General features: G+C 47.1%; 2 protein-coding genes across 3 annotated transcripts in view; one reads left to right on the top strand and one right to left on the bottom strand.

Annotated features, from left to right (window-relative positions):
- The window catches only part of ABCA1 (ATP binding cassette subfamily A member 1), a 155,849-nt gene that overhangs the window by 49,028 nt on the left and 91,481 nt on the right, over positions 1 to 15,340 (bottom strand). For both annotated transcript variants that reach the window (XM_064379401.1, XM_064379391.1), the window contains exons 12-14: positions 2,506 to 2,703; positions 1,567 to 1,772; positions 472 to 648 (exon numbers count right to left, since the gene is read on the bottom strand). In XM_064379401.1, the coding sequence (XP_064235471.1) occupies positions 472 to 648; positions 1,567 to 1,772; positions 2,506 to 2,703 (581 nt within the window). The remainder of the gene's footprint in view (positions 1 to 471; positions 649 to 1,566; positions 1,773 to 2,505; positions 2,704 to 15,340) is intronic.
- On the top strand, positions 9,141 to 10,293 carry LOC105707993 (ribosomal protein S6 kinase beta-2-like). Its single transcript, XM_064375914.1, has one exon. It carries the CDS (start codon positions 9,141 to 9,143, stop codon positions 10,215 to 10,217), a length of 1,077 nt encoding a protein of 358 aa, XP_064231984.1. The 3' UTR covers positions 10,218 to 10,293.

Here is a 15,340-nt window from a genome sequence, read left to right as displayed (position 1 = left end):
GGATTTCCTGAGCTCAGAAGTTCAAGACCAGCATGGGCAACAAGGTGAAACCCCATCTCTACTAAAATACAAAAACTTAGCCAGGCGTGGCAGCATGCACCTGTAGTTCCAGCTACTCTGGAGGCTGAGGCAGGAGAATTGCTTGAACCCGGGGGGCGGAGGTTGCAGTGAGCTGAGATTGCGCTGCTGCACTCCAGCCTGGGTCACAGGGAGAGACTCTGTCTCCAAAAATTTTTAAAAAGTGACAACCATGGATAAGAAAGAGGTTTACCAGTGTGTACACATGTATGTATGTCTGTCATGTGGCTGAAACTGTTGACAACTTACATCTGGCAACTTATTTCCAGATCATTCACACACACACACACACACATACACACACGCACACACACACACGCACATACACATACAAACACACACCATCTGGCACAATATAAATGGGTTAAATACAGTGGCTTGCAGGTAACTTACATGTCATCGACGTAACAGGGATAGGGCATCTGTTGCACATAGACACCAGTTTTCTTCTCAGTGCCTGTCAGTACCCTGATGATTCCTTGCTCCACCACATCCTGCAAGTAGGCGAAGCCTCCCCAGATGTATCGCATATCCTCAAAGGGGTCAGCTCGAGGACCAGGGTCCCAGTACCTAAAACCAAACCACAGATAATCAAGCATTCCTTTAGAACCATATAATGAAAATAATCCAATCACCCAAAACCCCACTACCCTTACCAAGCCCCTGTTTCTATTTTTGATTCTCTCTCTCTTTTTTTTTTTTGAGATGGAGTTTCGCTCTTGTTGCTCAGGCTGGAGTGCAATGACACCATCTCGGCTCACTGCAACCTCCGCCTCCTGGGTTCAAGTGATTCTCCTGCCTCAGCCTCCCGAGTAGCTGGGATTACAGGCTCCCACCACCATGCCCAGCTAATTTTCTTACTTTTAGTAGAGACAGGGTTTCAACACGTTGGCCAAGCTAGCCTCGAACTCCTGATCTCAAGTAATCCATCCACCCGCCTCAGCCTCCCAAAGTACTGGGATTACAGGCATGAGCCACCGCACCCGGCTATTTTTGTATTTTACTTTTAGTGTCAGTTGATATGTACACATATTCTTAAATAAATATAATCAGAATGAACACATTGCTTGTTGATTTCCTTTTTTCCCCCTCTACTGGCTGCCAAACATTGCATCAATTTGATCATACCAAAATTTACCTAACCATTCCCTTTTTATTGGTCGTTTGCCCTTTTACACAGAAATAATTAACATCAGCACAGAGAACCAAAAGTCTATTTTTTTCTTTGTTTTTCCTTGTTGATTTAATTCCCTGGAATTAATTCCTTTGAGAGGAAGTGCCAAATCAAAAGATACTGATATTTTATAACTTTTGAAAAACCTTCTAGCAAGGCATGTACCAATTTCACCAAAATCATGCCACCAAGTGGAGTTTTGTTGTTGCCGTTGAAATTTCTACCAAATTCTTAGTTAAAATAAAGTACCTCTTGTCCTAATGGGCACTCTTGACCTCCCGAAGACCAGGCTGGTGTGATGGGATTTCACTTACCCATCCTTGATTTTATTTGTCCTCTCCACATTGTCAATGTCCATTCGAATCTTGTACTTGACATGATGGGGCAGCTCAATGCTGCCTGGAGTAATTCCAGTGAACACAATGCCAGCCCAGAACTTCCTCTCATCCAGCAGCTCCATGGACTTGTTGATGAGCCGGACCTCTGTTGCTATGGGTTCCAGCTTGTTCAGGTTGACACACTGATAGAAGAACAGGCTATGTGACAACATTTGGCAGCCAGGACAAAAGGCAGTGACTGCGACAAATCCTAGCCTCATCCTCGCTCTACACAATTGCTCATCCTCACTCTCTAATCCTCTCTAATGCCGTTTTCCAATCTTCAACCAAGAATGGAGGATTTGGGTTTTTCACTGTAATTTAAGAGAAATTCTGAGAGTAATTTAGGGATATGTTATTTATTGATTTTGTGGCAGAAAAGAGGTTAAACGAACAATGATCTTATTGTACTTTTCTGTTTCCTTAGTAATTCTGGGTCACAACAACTAACCAACCAATCAAACAGACCAAAAAACCTTTTACTCATTCCTACTGATATATTTTTAATATTAAATTTTAAAAATGTAATTGGTCCTGAATTATATTTCAGATAAGTTTCACAAGTAATGCCTGTTTAAGGAAATGATTTGCTGCCATTAGTCACTAAGATAGGAAAACCTTGAAGAAAATGGGTAGAAATATTCTCTTGAGCCTATATAGAATAACTAAAGCTAGAGTTTATTTACTCATTCAACCATTCAACTAATGTTTATTGAGTGCCTTTTGTTACCAAATCGTTTGTTAGGCCTGAGGGATACTTTTGTAAATGAGACTATACATTATTTCTAAACTTGCCTCCTGCCTGAACTTTATTGTAACGTCTTAGTGAAAGAAGCCATAAGTTTTTTCTAAACGATCCAAGCAACAGAGTCTTACCTCCATGAAGCGAGATATGGTCCGGATTGCCTGGTTAGTCTCATTGAAAGCTTCTCTCCAGGTGTACACAGAACCATTACTGGACTGGACATCCTCTGGGTGCTTGGCCAAAAATGCCACAATGTCTTGGGCCGTCCAGTCTAAGCCATGCAACTGCTGTTCCCAAAAGTGGTCATTGCCCCTGCTGTCCAACAGCATCTGCCATTCCAAAGAGAAAGTATTAATAGTAAACACCAACTAAATCTTTTTTTTTTCTTTTTGCTAATTTGCTCTGTGCTCCCAGTTGTGTTATCTAAATGACTTTCTTCTAAACCAAATCCCAAATATCTGTGTTATGGGAAGTAGACTTGTGAGAGTCAATAGCATGCATTTATATTATTGAGGCTATTTGGTGATGTGTGACAATATGACTTAAATCTTGATGTGCATTACGTAATTTATCTAAATCTTGATGTGCATTATGTAATTTACAAAACCCTTGTATATACACTGCCATTGTTTTATCCTCACAGACAACTGTGAGGTTGATGACAGTGTCCCTATTTTATAGGTGAGAAGACTGAGGCTGAAGAAAAAAGAATATGATTTTAACCAGGGCTTTGTTGTACTATTACTAGACGTGGAGCTGGGACTCAAAGTCAGACCAGTCTGAATTCAGAGTCCACCTGCTTTTCACTGTACCACACCTCTCATTTAACAGTATTAACTACAGTAACAACCACAATAATATGTCCTCTATCTAGTTCCTATGTTGAGAAACACATACGATTTACCTCACACAAGTCCATGAAGAGGGTACTTTTATTTTTTTGCCTTATGTTGTCGTTGTTTTGAGACAGCGTCTCACTCCGTTGCCCAGGCTGGAGTGCAGTGGTGGAATCACAGCTCACTGCAGCCTCGACCTCCCAACTGCAAGCGATCCTCCCATCTCAGCCTACCAAGTAGCTAAGACTACAGGTGTGCACCACCATACCTGGCTAATTTCTAAATTTTTCATACAGACATAGTCTTGCCCTGTTGCCTGGGCTGGTCTTGAATACCTGGGGTCAAGTGATCCTCCCACCTCAGCCTCCCAAACTGCTGGGATTAGAGACACAAGTCACCAACCTGATGAGTAACCTTTTAATATTCCCCATTTTACAGATGAGAAAATTGAAGTTCAGAGAGGTTAAGTCGCTAAGATTAGGACACACAGCTATTAAGTAGCAAAGCCAGAATGAAAGCAGAGGCCCTCTGTTTCTAGTGCACCTCTCCACTGCGTTCTATCACCTTCCTCTTTTGAGACATAGTCTGTTGATCCCACATAAAAACCCTAACCCTAGACTGAATTCCTTCTTACTGCTTAGTGGGGAAAAACAATGCTGCTAGTTAAACCAACTAAAGTACAATGTTTTCCAATTGCAGGACGTAGAGGTCATGGTGCAAAGGAGGCCTGTTTCCATTTCTCGTTCCGTTGCTGGTTAGTTCCTCACATGGGTCAACGTGAAAGGGAAGGACAGATCAATCTGCTGCTCAATCAGCAGATCCAGACGGACTGAGGCAGAGGCCTGCACAGATGTGCTGCCAGAAAAGTGGCAGCTGCAAACTCAGCAAAAAGGAGACACGTTTGCAACTCCTGTCATAGCCTCGAGAGAGAAGATGAAACCCTGGCTCTGCCCAACTGGAGTCTCCAAGGGTTTGAAAACTGCCGCTTTTTTAAAAAATCGGTCTTATTCTCACTAACATTATAAGCTTTTTCCCCCTTGTGGCTTGGTATTTATTATTTTAATGGGAGCATAATGATTTTATAGAGTATATGTAATTTCATTAATTATTCCTATAATGTTGAACATCTAGTCTATTTCCAGTTTTTCACAATAACAATTAATATAGCAATAACATTTTCTCTCATCTGGTGACTTCTTTAAAATTATTTCAGTAGGCAACATCCCTGGGGGTGGGTGGAATGGAGGTACACAGGATCGCACATTTTTAAATGGTTCCTGAAATTTTCATTCCAAATTGCTTTCCAATGGACAATAGCAATTTATACCATCAACAGGAAGGTATGTATTTTTGTTGACCTAACAGACATAAAATTATACCTCATTAAAGTTCACAGAGGCCAGGGTTAGCGATTCTGAAGCCAATTTATTTGGAACAAGCAAAAGTAGAGTGAAGAGACGCAGCCTCTGGGGTAAAGTCGGCCCTTCCCAATATGGCTTCTGAACAACATGGCCAAAAGGAACAACAAGACGAGAAAAACGTGCCAGTTGAGACTGCCGAGCACGTGGCCCCTCTGGGGTGCTTGCGAGGGGCAGGAGACCTAAGACCGCCCTTGGGAGTGGAGGCAGAGAGGAACCAGAGCCCTAGGATGAGGAGTTAAAGCAGCTCAGAAAACAGACCAAATCAGTGTCAGAGGATTCCATGACTCGCCCGCGAGAGGTGCCCTGGAACAGATGGGGTGAGACAACAGGTGTAGACAGTTCCAGAGACAGCAGAAGCCTCAGCCACCACCTCGTGTAGGAGATGCCAGGCCGTAGGAGGTGACATGCTTATCTTTGTGGAATTAAATAAATACTCTTTAAGAGAGGAAAGAAAGGCCAGGAGTGGTAGCTCATGCCTGTAATCCCAACACTTTGGGAGCCCAAGGAGGGCAGATCACCTGAGGTCAGGAGTTCAAGACCAGCCCAGCCAACATGGAGAAACCACATCTCCATTAAAAATACAAAAATTAGCTGGGCACAGTGACACGCGCCTATAATCCCAGCTTACTCTGGAGGCTGAGACAGAAGAATCACTTGAACCCGGGAGGCAGAGGCTGTGGTGAGCCAAGATCACACCACTGCATTTCAGCCTGGGCAACAGAGCAAGATTCTTAAAAAAAAAAAAAAAAAAAAGAGAGAGAGAGAGAAAGAGAAAAGAAAGCAGTTGGAGGAGGTTCCCTTTTCTTCCACCCACAGGCTGACGACTCCCTCATCTATCTCCAGCCCAACCACCCTTCTCCACTGCAGACCCCAGTAGCCACTGGCCTACTGGACATCCCGCCAGAAGGCAAGACTCGCTTTGATGCCCCTCTCTTGCACTGTTCCACAACTAAGTAGTCACCAGGCCTCACTTCTTGCTTTATGCCTTGGCCACTGGGATAACCTCCTCCCTGGTCTCTGCCTTCATTCTTCCCTCGTTCCTCTTTGATTCATCCACCCCATCAGAGTAATGCATCTATATCTCCCCTTGCCTGGTCCCCTAGAACTTAAATTAAAGGTCCTCAGCTTGACACACAAGTCCCTCCAAGGCATGCCCATGTCTTTCTCTCTAGCCACAGCTCCCTCCTTTCCAAGCGTGCACACTGGATCTTCCCTACTAGATTCCTCATGAATGCCACTGCCATGTTAACAAGGGTCTTGTTCCTCTGAGAACTGGGAGCTTATGAACAGTTGGAGCATCAAGACAAACTTTCAATTTCAGACTACAGAAGCATCAATTTGTTCACAAATAAAAACTCACTGAGTCACTTTACAGGGCCTCCTATCCTCCTCTGAGAGCCAGACAAAGAGAAAAAGTCCAATTAGTAGAAATACGGATTCCAAGGAGAAGACCAGGAAGAAAAGGCCTGAAACCACACTTAGGTCTATAAAACTCTCTTTTAGAGGAGAGACCCACACTTGAATGGCATGAGCTATTATTATTAGTCAGTTTGAATCCATACAAATCACTGTTTATGCTTTACTCAGTATAAAGTCCTTTGTTTTTAAAGGGACTTCCTCAGTAACCTGCCTCCCAGGGGACCAGGGAATAGTCCTAAACTTTGGAAGTGTTCCCTCCACGTAGGCACAGCCTCTAAAACCCAGTCACCCTTAAAGTCAGTAAGGTTCAAAACTAGAAACCTGGAAAAGTCCTCCCCTGCTTCTTAAGAGGAACAGAGACAAAAGGAAGAGGCCTCCCTCACCATGGAAATAGGAAACAGTCTAATGATTCTCTGACTCAGCCCAAGGCGGGGAAGATGTGATTAAATAGCACTCAGGCTCAGGCAAAGGAGACATTCTGTTCTTGCTCAGCCTGCTCCACATTTGAATCCAATTGTCTCTAGAGCACTTACCCCTTCAAGTGGCTCAGAAGCATTAAGTGCATTTCCCCTTCACACAGTAACAGCAGCTCATCACTCACACAGTGCCCTGAGAATGAGTATCTCACGTATACATGGAACATGATGCTTTTGCTCCCACACCTCTTTCTGGAACCTACTAAGACATAGGGAGGCTAAAGAAGATGCTGTGGCTGGCTGAGAGGCAGCAGCCAAAAATGAAAATAGGTCCTGGAGTTACCCAACTCTACTTCCAAACAGCAGCTCTCACTAAGTTTTGCACAAAACTGCTATTTAACCATCAGAGGCGTGGATGCTGATATGCACAGTGTTATCTCTGCACCATGGCCTGTACTTCTGGAGAGCTGATGTCCTGTGGCTTTAGCTATGCTCACTACATCCCAACTAGATAAACTGAAAGACTTCTCACCTCAGTCACATGTGGGAAAGTGACCAGAAACTTACCTCTCCAGTATGAAGCAGGTACTGAGGAAGGAGACCCAGGCATCTGGGATCACCTCCCCCTTGACCTCCACACTGCATTTCAATAGAAGAAAAGGCTGGCCGACTGGCAGCACCTCATCAATCACCTTCCTATAAGATAGCACGCGTGGTATGGGGGAATCTCTCCAGATGACATTGTTTTTACTTAAAGAAGATCAAATCCCCACCCCACTCCTCCATCTGGAGACCAGAACCCTTTCATATGTGATTTCGAAAGCTGTAAACCCAAGACCCTTTCACATGTAATTCCTAAAACTATAAACCTAAGACCTTTTCCTATGTGATTTTAAAGCTGTAAACCCAAGACCCTTTCACTTGTAATTCTAAGGCTGTAAACCTGAGATCCTTTCACGTGTAATATCTAGAGTGTAAGCCTATATAAAGGCAGAGCTTCTCTTTGTTAGGGGAGCTTGGCCGTTTGGACAAAACATAAAGCCTTGCTCCCAGGCCGTAATAATAAAACCCCTTCCTTTCTAGTTCAGTGTCCGAGAGGTCTGTTTCTCACAGCCGCTCCTGCTTCATTTGGTTCCCTGACCAGGAAATGAGTTCTGGTTGGCAGACGGCAGCAGAAGACTCTCAGGCGGTTTGCCTAGCCCTTCGGAGAATCCCTGTGGGGGGCTCCCGCCACTGGGGTGACACAGTTCCTGAGAGTGCTCCCGGGCAGGTATTTGCCCAGTGGAAAGCCTCGCCAGAGCAGAGCAGGAAAGGCCCCGCAGTGTGGATCCACCCAGTGGCTGAACACCGAGAAGGAACGGGTACTTGGAACGTCCTGACAACAGAAACATGGTAGGATTGGTACCGGGAAACTTGCCCACATCCTTTAGGTGGAAGTGTGGCCTGATCACCCACGGGTGTCAGAGTTGGCACTTTTGAACGTGTCTCTCTCTCTCTCTCTCCTTTTTGTAACTAATCTTGGAAGCTTTTGCTTATGGTATCAATTTGGGTGGAGGGAGGAGAGTGATTTTGTGTGTGTGTGTATGTGTGTGTAGGGGTCCAACTGGACTCATCAGCTGTGAAATGTGGAAGTATCAGGCCCATTAGAAAGGGCCTCATACTTCGAGCAATTTGTAGGGCTAGTTGGTATTAGAGACGGCCACATAAGACTGAGTGGAGGAGCCTTTGCCATCTAGGCGTTGTAAAAGGATTGAAGAGGATGTAAATCGGAGAGTGTGTACTGCGTCTCACTGGGCGGGAACTGCTGTGAGTAGAGTAACACGCTCTTAACAGTGGGAATTGTTTTTTTGGCACGTAGGCATGGGTCACATGCATAGCAAAATCGCTCCTTTAGAGACCATGCTGAAAAATTTCAAGAAGGGATTTAGTGGAAATTATACAGTAGCTATGACACCAGAGAAATTAAGGACTTTATGTGAGGTAGATTGGCCAGCATTTGGGGTAGGTTGGCCCCCAGAGGGAACCCTCGACAGGTCTCTTGTCTCCAAAGTAAGGCATGAGGTTATATGCGGTGAGCTAGAACATCTTGATCAATTTCCGTACATAGACTCGTGGTTGCAGTTAGTTTTGAACCCTCCGAAGTGGTTAAGAGGACAGGCAGTGACTGTTTTAGTGGCCAAGGGACAGAATGCTAGAAAAAGTCTCCCCCCACCGAAAGACGCAGACTCCCAACGTCTGGCGCCTGGGTGGGGCAGAGTCAGTGGCAGAGACACGGACCCCAAGTTTCAGGCAGACCCAGCGGCAGAAGAGTTTTTTATACCAAGAAGCCACAGGCTCTCATTGACCTACTGCAAATGATTATTCAGACTCATAACCCCACTCCTGCTGACTCCCACCAGCTGCTTATGTATCTTTTTAACACACACAAGAGACTCGGTGAAGTGCTTCACATGTATACTCCTTTTGATCCTGAAAGCCCTGAAAACCAACGCATGATATTAGTCAGTCAGTCAGCGGGCAGAAGACGTTAGATGAAAATTGCAGAAATAGGCAGGATTTGCGGTCATGAATACCTCACAGTTACTGGAGATAGCTAACCAGGTGTTTGTGAACCGAGAAGCAGTGAGCTGTAAAGAAAGTCATAGAGATGGGGGCCTGTGGGGCCAGCGCCGCCATGGCGGCCGTGTTTGATCTGGATTTGGAGACCGAGGAAGGCAGCAACTGGGAGGGAGAGCCAGAGCTCAGCCCCGCGGACGTGTGTCCCCTGGCCGAGTTGAGGGCAGCTGGCCTGGAGCCTGTGGGGCACTATGAAGAGGTGGAGCTGACTGAGAGCAGCGTGAACCTTGGCCCGGAGTGCATCAGGCCCCACTGTTTTGAGCTGCTGCGTGTGCTAGGCAAGGGAGGCTATGGCAAGGTGTTCCAGGTTCGAAAGGTGCAAGGCACCAACTTGGGCAAAATATACGCCATGAAAGTCCTAAGGAAGGCCAAAATTGTGCGCAACGCCAAGGACACAGCACACACTCGGGCTGAGCGGAACATTCTGGAGTCAGTGAAGCACCCCTTTATTGTGGAACTGGCCTATGCCTTCCAGACTTGTGGCAAACTCTACCTCATCCTCGAGTGTCTCAGTGGTGGCGAGCTCTTCACGCATCTGGAGCGAGGGGGCATCTTCCTGGAAGATACGGCCTGCTTCTACCTGGCCGAGATCACTCTGGCCCTGGGCCATCTCCACTCCCTGGGCATCATCTACCGGGACCTCAAACCCGAGAACATCATGCTCAGCAGCCAGGGCTACATCAAACTGACTGACTTTGGACTCGGCAAGGAGTCGATCTATGAGGGCACTGTCACTCACACCTTCTGCGGCACCATTGAGTACATGGCCCCTGAGATTCTGGCGCGCAGTGGCCACAACCGGGCTGTGGACCGGTGGAGCCTGGGGACCCTGATGTACGACATGCTCACTGGATCGCTACCCTTCACCGCAGAGAACCAGAAGAAAACCATGGATAAGATCATCAAGGGCAAGCTGGCGCTGCCCCCCTACCTCACCCCAGATGCCTGGGACCTTGTCAAAAAGTTTCTGAAACAGAATCCCAGCCAGCGGATTGGGGGTGGGCCAGGGGATGCCGCTGATGTGCAGAAGCACCCCTTTTTCCGGCACATGAATTGGGACGACCTTCTGGCCCGCCGCGTGGACCGCCCCTTTCAGGCCCTGTCTGCAGTCAGAGGAGGATGTGAGCCAGTTTGACACCCGCTTCACGCGACAGACACCAGTGGACAGTCCCGATGACACAGCCCTCAGCGAGTGCCAACCAGGCCTTCCTGGGCTTCACGTACGTGGCGCCGTCTGTCCTGGACAGCATCAAGGAGGGCTTCTCCTTCCAGCCCAAGCTGCGCTCACCCAGGCACTTCAACAGCAGCCCCCGGGCCCCCATCAGCCCCCTCAAGTTCTCCCCCTTTGAGGGGTTTCGGCCTAGCCCCAGCCTGCCAGAGCCCATGGAGCCACCTCTACCTCCACTCCTGCCACCGCCGCCGCCACCCTCCATCACTGCCCCTCACCCCATCCGTCCCCCCTCAGGGACCAAGAAGTCCAAGAGGGGCCTTGGGTGTCCAGGGCACTAAGAGGCTGGGCGGGGGAGGGCCACCCTTGAGCCCTGTCCCTGCAGCTGTGAGGGCAGCAGGATCCTGGGCCAGTTCCAGAGATCTGGGGGTGGGTGTGAGTGCCTGTGAGAGTGTGTGTTTGCTGGGGCGGCTGGGCCCCTGAAACGTGAGCACGGAGGGCTCCAGGCTATGACTGCTGGGGCCAGGGCCCTGCCGCCCACTGCCCCCGCACTCAGCTGTTCCTGTGGAAGATTAAAGGGCTGAATCGTGGAAAAAAAAAAAAAAAGAAAGTCGCAGAGATAACCAGCGTCAGGCTCGAAGAAATGCCGACTTGATAGCTGCCGCTATTAGAGGAGCATCCCCAAGAGTGTGGGAAAAGGGGCGTTCCTGGAAAGCCCTACAGTCTGCCCACCCACGCCTGCAACGTGATCAGTGCGCATACTGTAGAGAAGTGAGGCACTGGAAGGACAGGTGTCCCCAGCTAACAGGAAAACAGAAGACCCTAAGTGCAAGGCTTCAGACAAAAGTGAAGGAACTCTGTTCAGTCTAATGGAAGGGCCACTGGACTAAAGGAGGAGGGGCTGGGTTCATACGCCCCCAAAGAGCCCATGGTCTAGACGACAGCCCTGTAACCCCCCCATCGAAGAAAACAAAACCAATATTATTAGAGCTACTAAGGTGTTAGAAAAACAGACTTTCTTGTACTTGCTGGACTGCCCCTACCCCCTTTCTCCAGCAAAACTTGTTGTGCAAATTAAGGGCTACAACTATCCCATTCAATAATGAGGACTCCCTGCAGCTAAGATTGCCTCAGGCATTGGTTATCCAGGCTCTCACTGTCCCTCGGGAAGGAGGGTGGAGACCTTCCCTAACCAGGGACTGAAGACTGGTATTTCCACCCAGGCCAGGCAGGGCTTGCATTTGGTTAATCAGACTACAGTGACTTTGCACCCAACTTGTGCACACAGTTGGAATTATTGCCAGCAGAGGACAGTTGGTCAACTTGATTGGATTTAAAGAATACTTCTTTAGCATTGGACTGGCCTCCGAGGGTCAAAAACTATTTGTGTTTCAATGGGAAAAATCCAGAAACAGGTGTAACCACCTGGTACACCTGGACCCGGCTTCCCAAGGCTCAGAAACACTCTCACCATCCTTGGGGAGGCACTAGCCCATGACCGCCCCCCACAAGTTTCTTGCTAAGGACTTAGGCTGCATGCTGCCCCTATATGCTGATGACCTTTTATTGGGACACCCCACGGCAGTTGGGTGTGCAAAAGGAACAGATGCCTTACTTTGGCACCTGGAGGACCGTGGGTATAAAGTGTTTAAAAAGAAAGCCCAGATTTGACGACAGCAAGTGTGATATCTGGGGTTCACCGTCTGGAAGGGGGAACACAGCCTAGGAGCAGAAAGGAAGCAAATCATTTGCAACCTGCCAGAACCCAAGACTAGAAGGTAGGTGAGAGAGTTCCTGGGAGCTGCAGGTTTTGTGAATTGTGGATTCCAAACTTTGCAGTACTGGCCAAACCCTTACACAAAGTGACAAAGCCAGGAGGGGAGAAGACAAGAAATCCTTTAAACTAAAAGTGAAACTTTCGTCAGCCCTGGCTTTGGGGCTATCTGATTTAAGAAAGCCTCTTATGCTGTATGTGTCAGAAATAATAATAATAATAAAAGGAATGGCAATTGAAGTTCTAGCATCAACTCCAGAAGAATTTAAATATCAAAGCACCCCACACAGTAGTGACTCTAATGAATACCGAAGGACATCATCGGCTAACAAATACTAGGCCTGCCAAATACCTACGGCTGCTAAAGTGAAAATCTCCGCATCACCATTGGGGTTGTGCAATACCCTAAGCTCTGCCACTTTGTCCCTGGTGCCAGGAAGTCCATGAAATAACCTGTGTGCTGCTTCAAGATCTCATCCCTAGGTTTGGACTGCCACTGCGCACTGGATCAGGCAACAGACCAGCATTTGTGGCGAATTTGGCCCAAAAGACAGCAATGGCCTTGGGGTATTACTCTGGAAACTGCACGCTGCCTATTGCCCTCAGAATTCGGGAAAAGTGAAAAGAATGAACTGGACCATCAAAAACAGCTTAGGGAATGTGTCAGGAAACAGGATCAAAGTGGGTGCAGGCACTTCCCTTAGTGTTATTCAAAATTAGATGCACTCCCTCTATGAGGACAGCATATTCCCCCTATGAAGTTTTACATATAGGCCCCCTCCCACACTCCGGGCACTCCTGGGAACTCCTCCGGAGTGGGGAAAGATTGAGTTAGGATGCCAGTTACCAGCTCTAGGGAGAATTGCTCAGGATATTTCAACCTGGATAAATGAAAGATGTCCTGCACGCTTATTCTCCTCAGTTCACCCTTTCTCACCAGGTGATCGTGTGTGGATAAAGGACTAGAATTCAGCCCCTCTAAAGCCACGGTGGAAAGGACCCCAGACCATGATCCGGACCACTCCTACACCCGTAAAAGTAGAGGGAATCCCAGCGTGGATCCACCACAGCCATGTGAAAACCAGCAGCAGCTGAGACTTGGGAAGCTACACCAGACCCAGACAACAACTGCAGAATCACCTTAAGAAGGACAACAAGCCCTGCTCCAGCCACATCCCGCAAGCTGGCTGGTCCACGCACAACTGAAGCATGAGGAAATTCATCGTGGGACTTGTTCTTCTTAATATTTGGACTTGTACAGTAGGGACATTAACTAATTTTGAAGGATACTCTCAGTGTGTACACTAGGTTACTGAGGTAGGACGTAAAGTTACTGCCATTCTTCTGTTCTACAGTTATTATGAATGTACAGGGACACAGAAGGGAACCTGTTTATATAATGGTACTTGGTATAAGGTGTGTAATCCAGGGGATGGACAGCTCGATGTATGCTACGACCCATCACAGCCCCTACACATACGACTTTTGAAATTAGACTCCTAACAGGGCGATGGAATAGCCCTACTAAATTAATAGCTAAAACAGAGGAGAATGGAAGGCCAAAACAGGTTACACTAAGGTTTGATGCCTGTGCAGCCATCGGTGCCTATCATTCCAGCTGGGGGGGCTGTGGTCCCCTCGGATAGGAACAAAGTTAGGCAAAAGAGCATAAGTATATCTGCCAGAGAACCTATTGGTGCAATAATTGCATTTTTGGGTCATGCGTCATCTGGGCCACTTGGAAAAATCATACAAATAATCCCATTCGTCTTATAAAAGGGAGAGACACCATTCCAGGGAGTAATGTCTTTTGTGTCTCAGGACATTGTAACCCAGTAGAATTAATAATCACAAACCCCCAAAACCCTAAATGGGAAAAAGGGGCGAGTGTAATGCTAGGAACTGATGGGAAAGGGCTTGACCCCAGAGTAGTATCCAGATTCAGGGAAAAATCCAAAAACACTCAGCCCAGCCAGTGTACCAGCACTTTTACGGTATATTAAATAAGCCAGTGCCAGAACTTCTGAAAAAAACAAAGATTTGTTCCTCCAATTTGCTGAAAATGTGGCCCATTCCCTCAATGTCACTTCTTGCTATGTATGTGGAGGGATGACTATGGGTGGCAGGTGGCCATGGGAAGCCTGTGAGTTATTACCCTCTGACCCTGTCCCTGACCTGACCTCAGTTCAAAGGGTTCAAACCAACAGTTTCTGGGTTTTAAAGGTTTCAATTATTGGACAATATTGTTTGGCCAGAGAAGGAGCAGACTTCACTGTTCCAGTTGGAAAGCTTAGCTGCATCGGGCAGTGACTGTATAATGGAACAGTGGGCACTGTAACCTGGCAGAGCTCAAACTATACTGAAAAGAACCTCCTCATAGAACTTCCAAAATTACAGGATGCTTGGAATCACCCTGGGTCCCGGAGAGACTGGACAGCCCCTCCTGGGTTGTACTGGATATGCGGACATAGAGCATACGTACAGCTGCCCGAAAGATGGACAGGTAGCTGTGTCATAGGCATCATTAAGCCTTCTTTTTTCCTATTATCTGTTAAGACGGGTGAGCTGTTAGGACATCCAGTCTACTCCGCCCGAAGAAAAGAAGTCTGAAAATAGGTAAATGGGAAAATAATAAGTGGCCACCGGAAAGATTTATTGCGTACTATAGGCTGGCCACAGGGACAGAGAATGGCTCATGGGGACACCGGACTCCTATCTATATGCTAAATCAGATCATTCAGTTGCAGGCTGCCTTGGAAATACTTGTTAATGAAACGGACAAAGCTCTGGCCATTTTGGCCAGACAAGAAACTCAAATGAGAAATGCCATTTATCAGAACCGGTTGGCCTTAGATTATTTGCTGGCAGCTGAAGGAGGAGTCTGTAAAAAATTCAAACTAACCAACTGCTGCCTGCACATAAACAACCAGTGTCATGCAGTTAAGAATACAACCAAACTAGCACACATGCCTGTGCGGGTATGGCATAAATTCAACCCTGAGCTCTCGTTTAAAGGTTGGTCCTCAGCCTTGGGAGGATTAAAAACCCTCATCATAAGTGTGATAACAATCGTGGGTGTTTGTTTACTACTCCCTTGTTTACTCCCCCTGTTCCTTCAGATGATTAGGGGATTCATCACTACTGTAGTTAGCCAAAAAATGACATCACAAGTATGTTATATGAATCATTATCAATCAGTCTCTTCAGAGGATCTGGGAAATGAAAACGAGAGTGAGACCTCTCACTGATACTACAGGGTGGTGAGGGTCTCAAAGCGGGGGTGAGGAAGGAGACCCAGGCATCTGGGATCACCTCC

The sequence above is a fragment of the Aotus nancymaae genome, unplaced genomic scaffold (assembly GCF_030222135.1).
Source record: "Aotus nancymaae isolate 86718 unplaced genomic scaffold, 86718_ANA_hifiasm-v0.15.2.pri h1tg000003l, whole genome shotgun sequence".
NCBI lineage: Eukaryota > Metazoa > Chordata > Mammalia > Primates > Aotidae > Aotus > Aotus nancymaae.
The sequence above is the reverse complement of the archived record's forward strand: the minus strand, read 5'-3'. Positions and strand labels throughout refer to the sequence as shown.

Coding starts and splice junctions, on each gene's coding strand:
- LOC105707993 (XM_064375914.1), top strand. CDS start 9,141: ATGGCGGCCGTGTTTGATCTGGATTTGGAGACCGAGGAAGGCAGCAAC.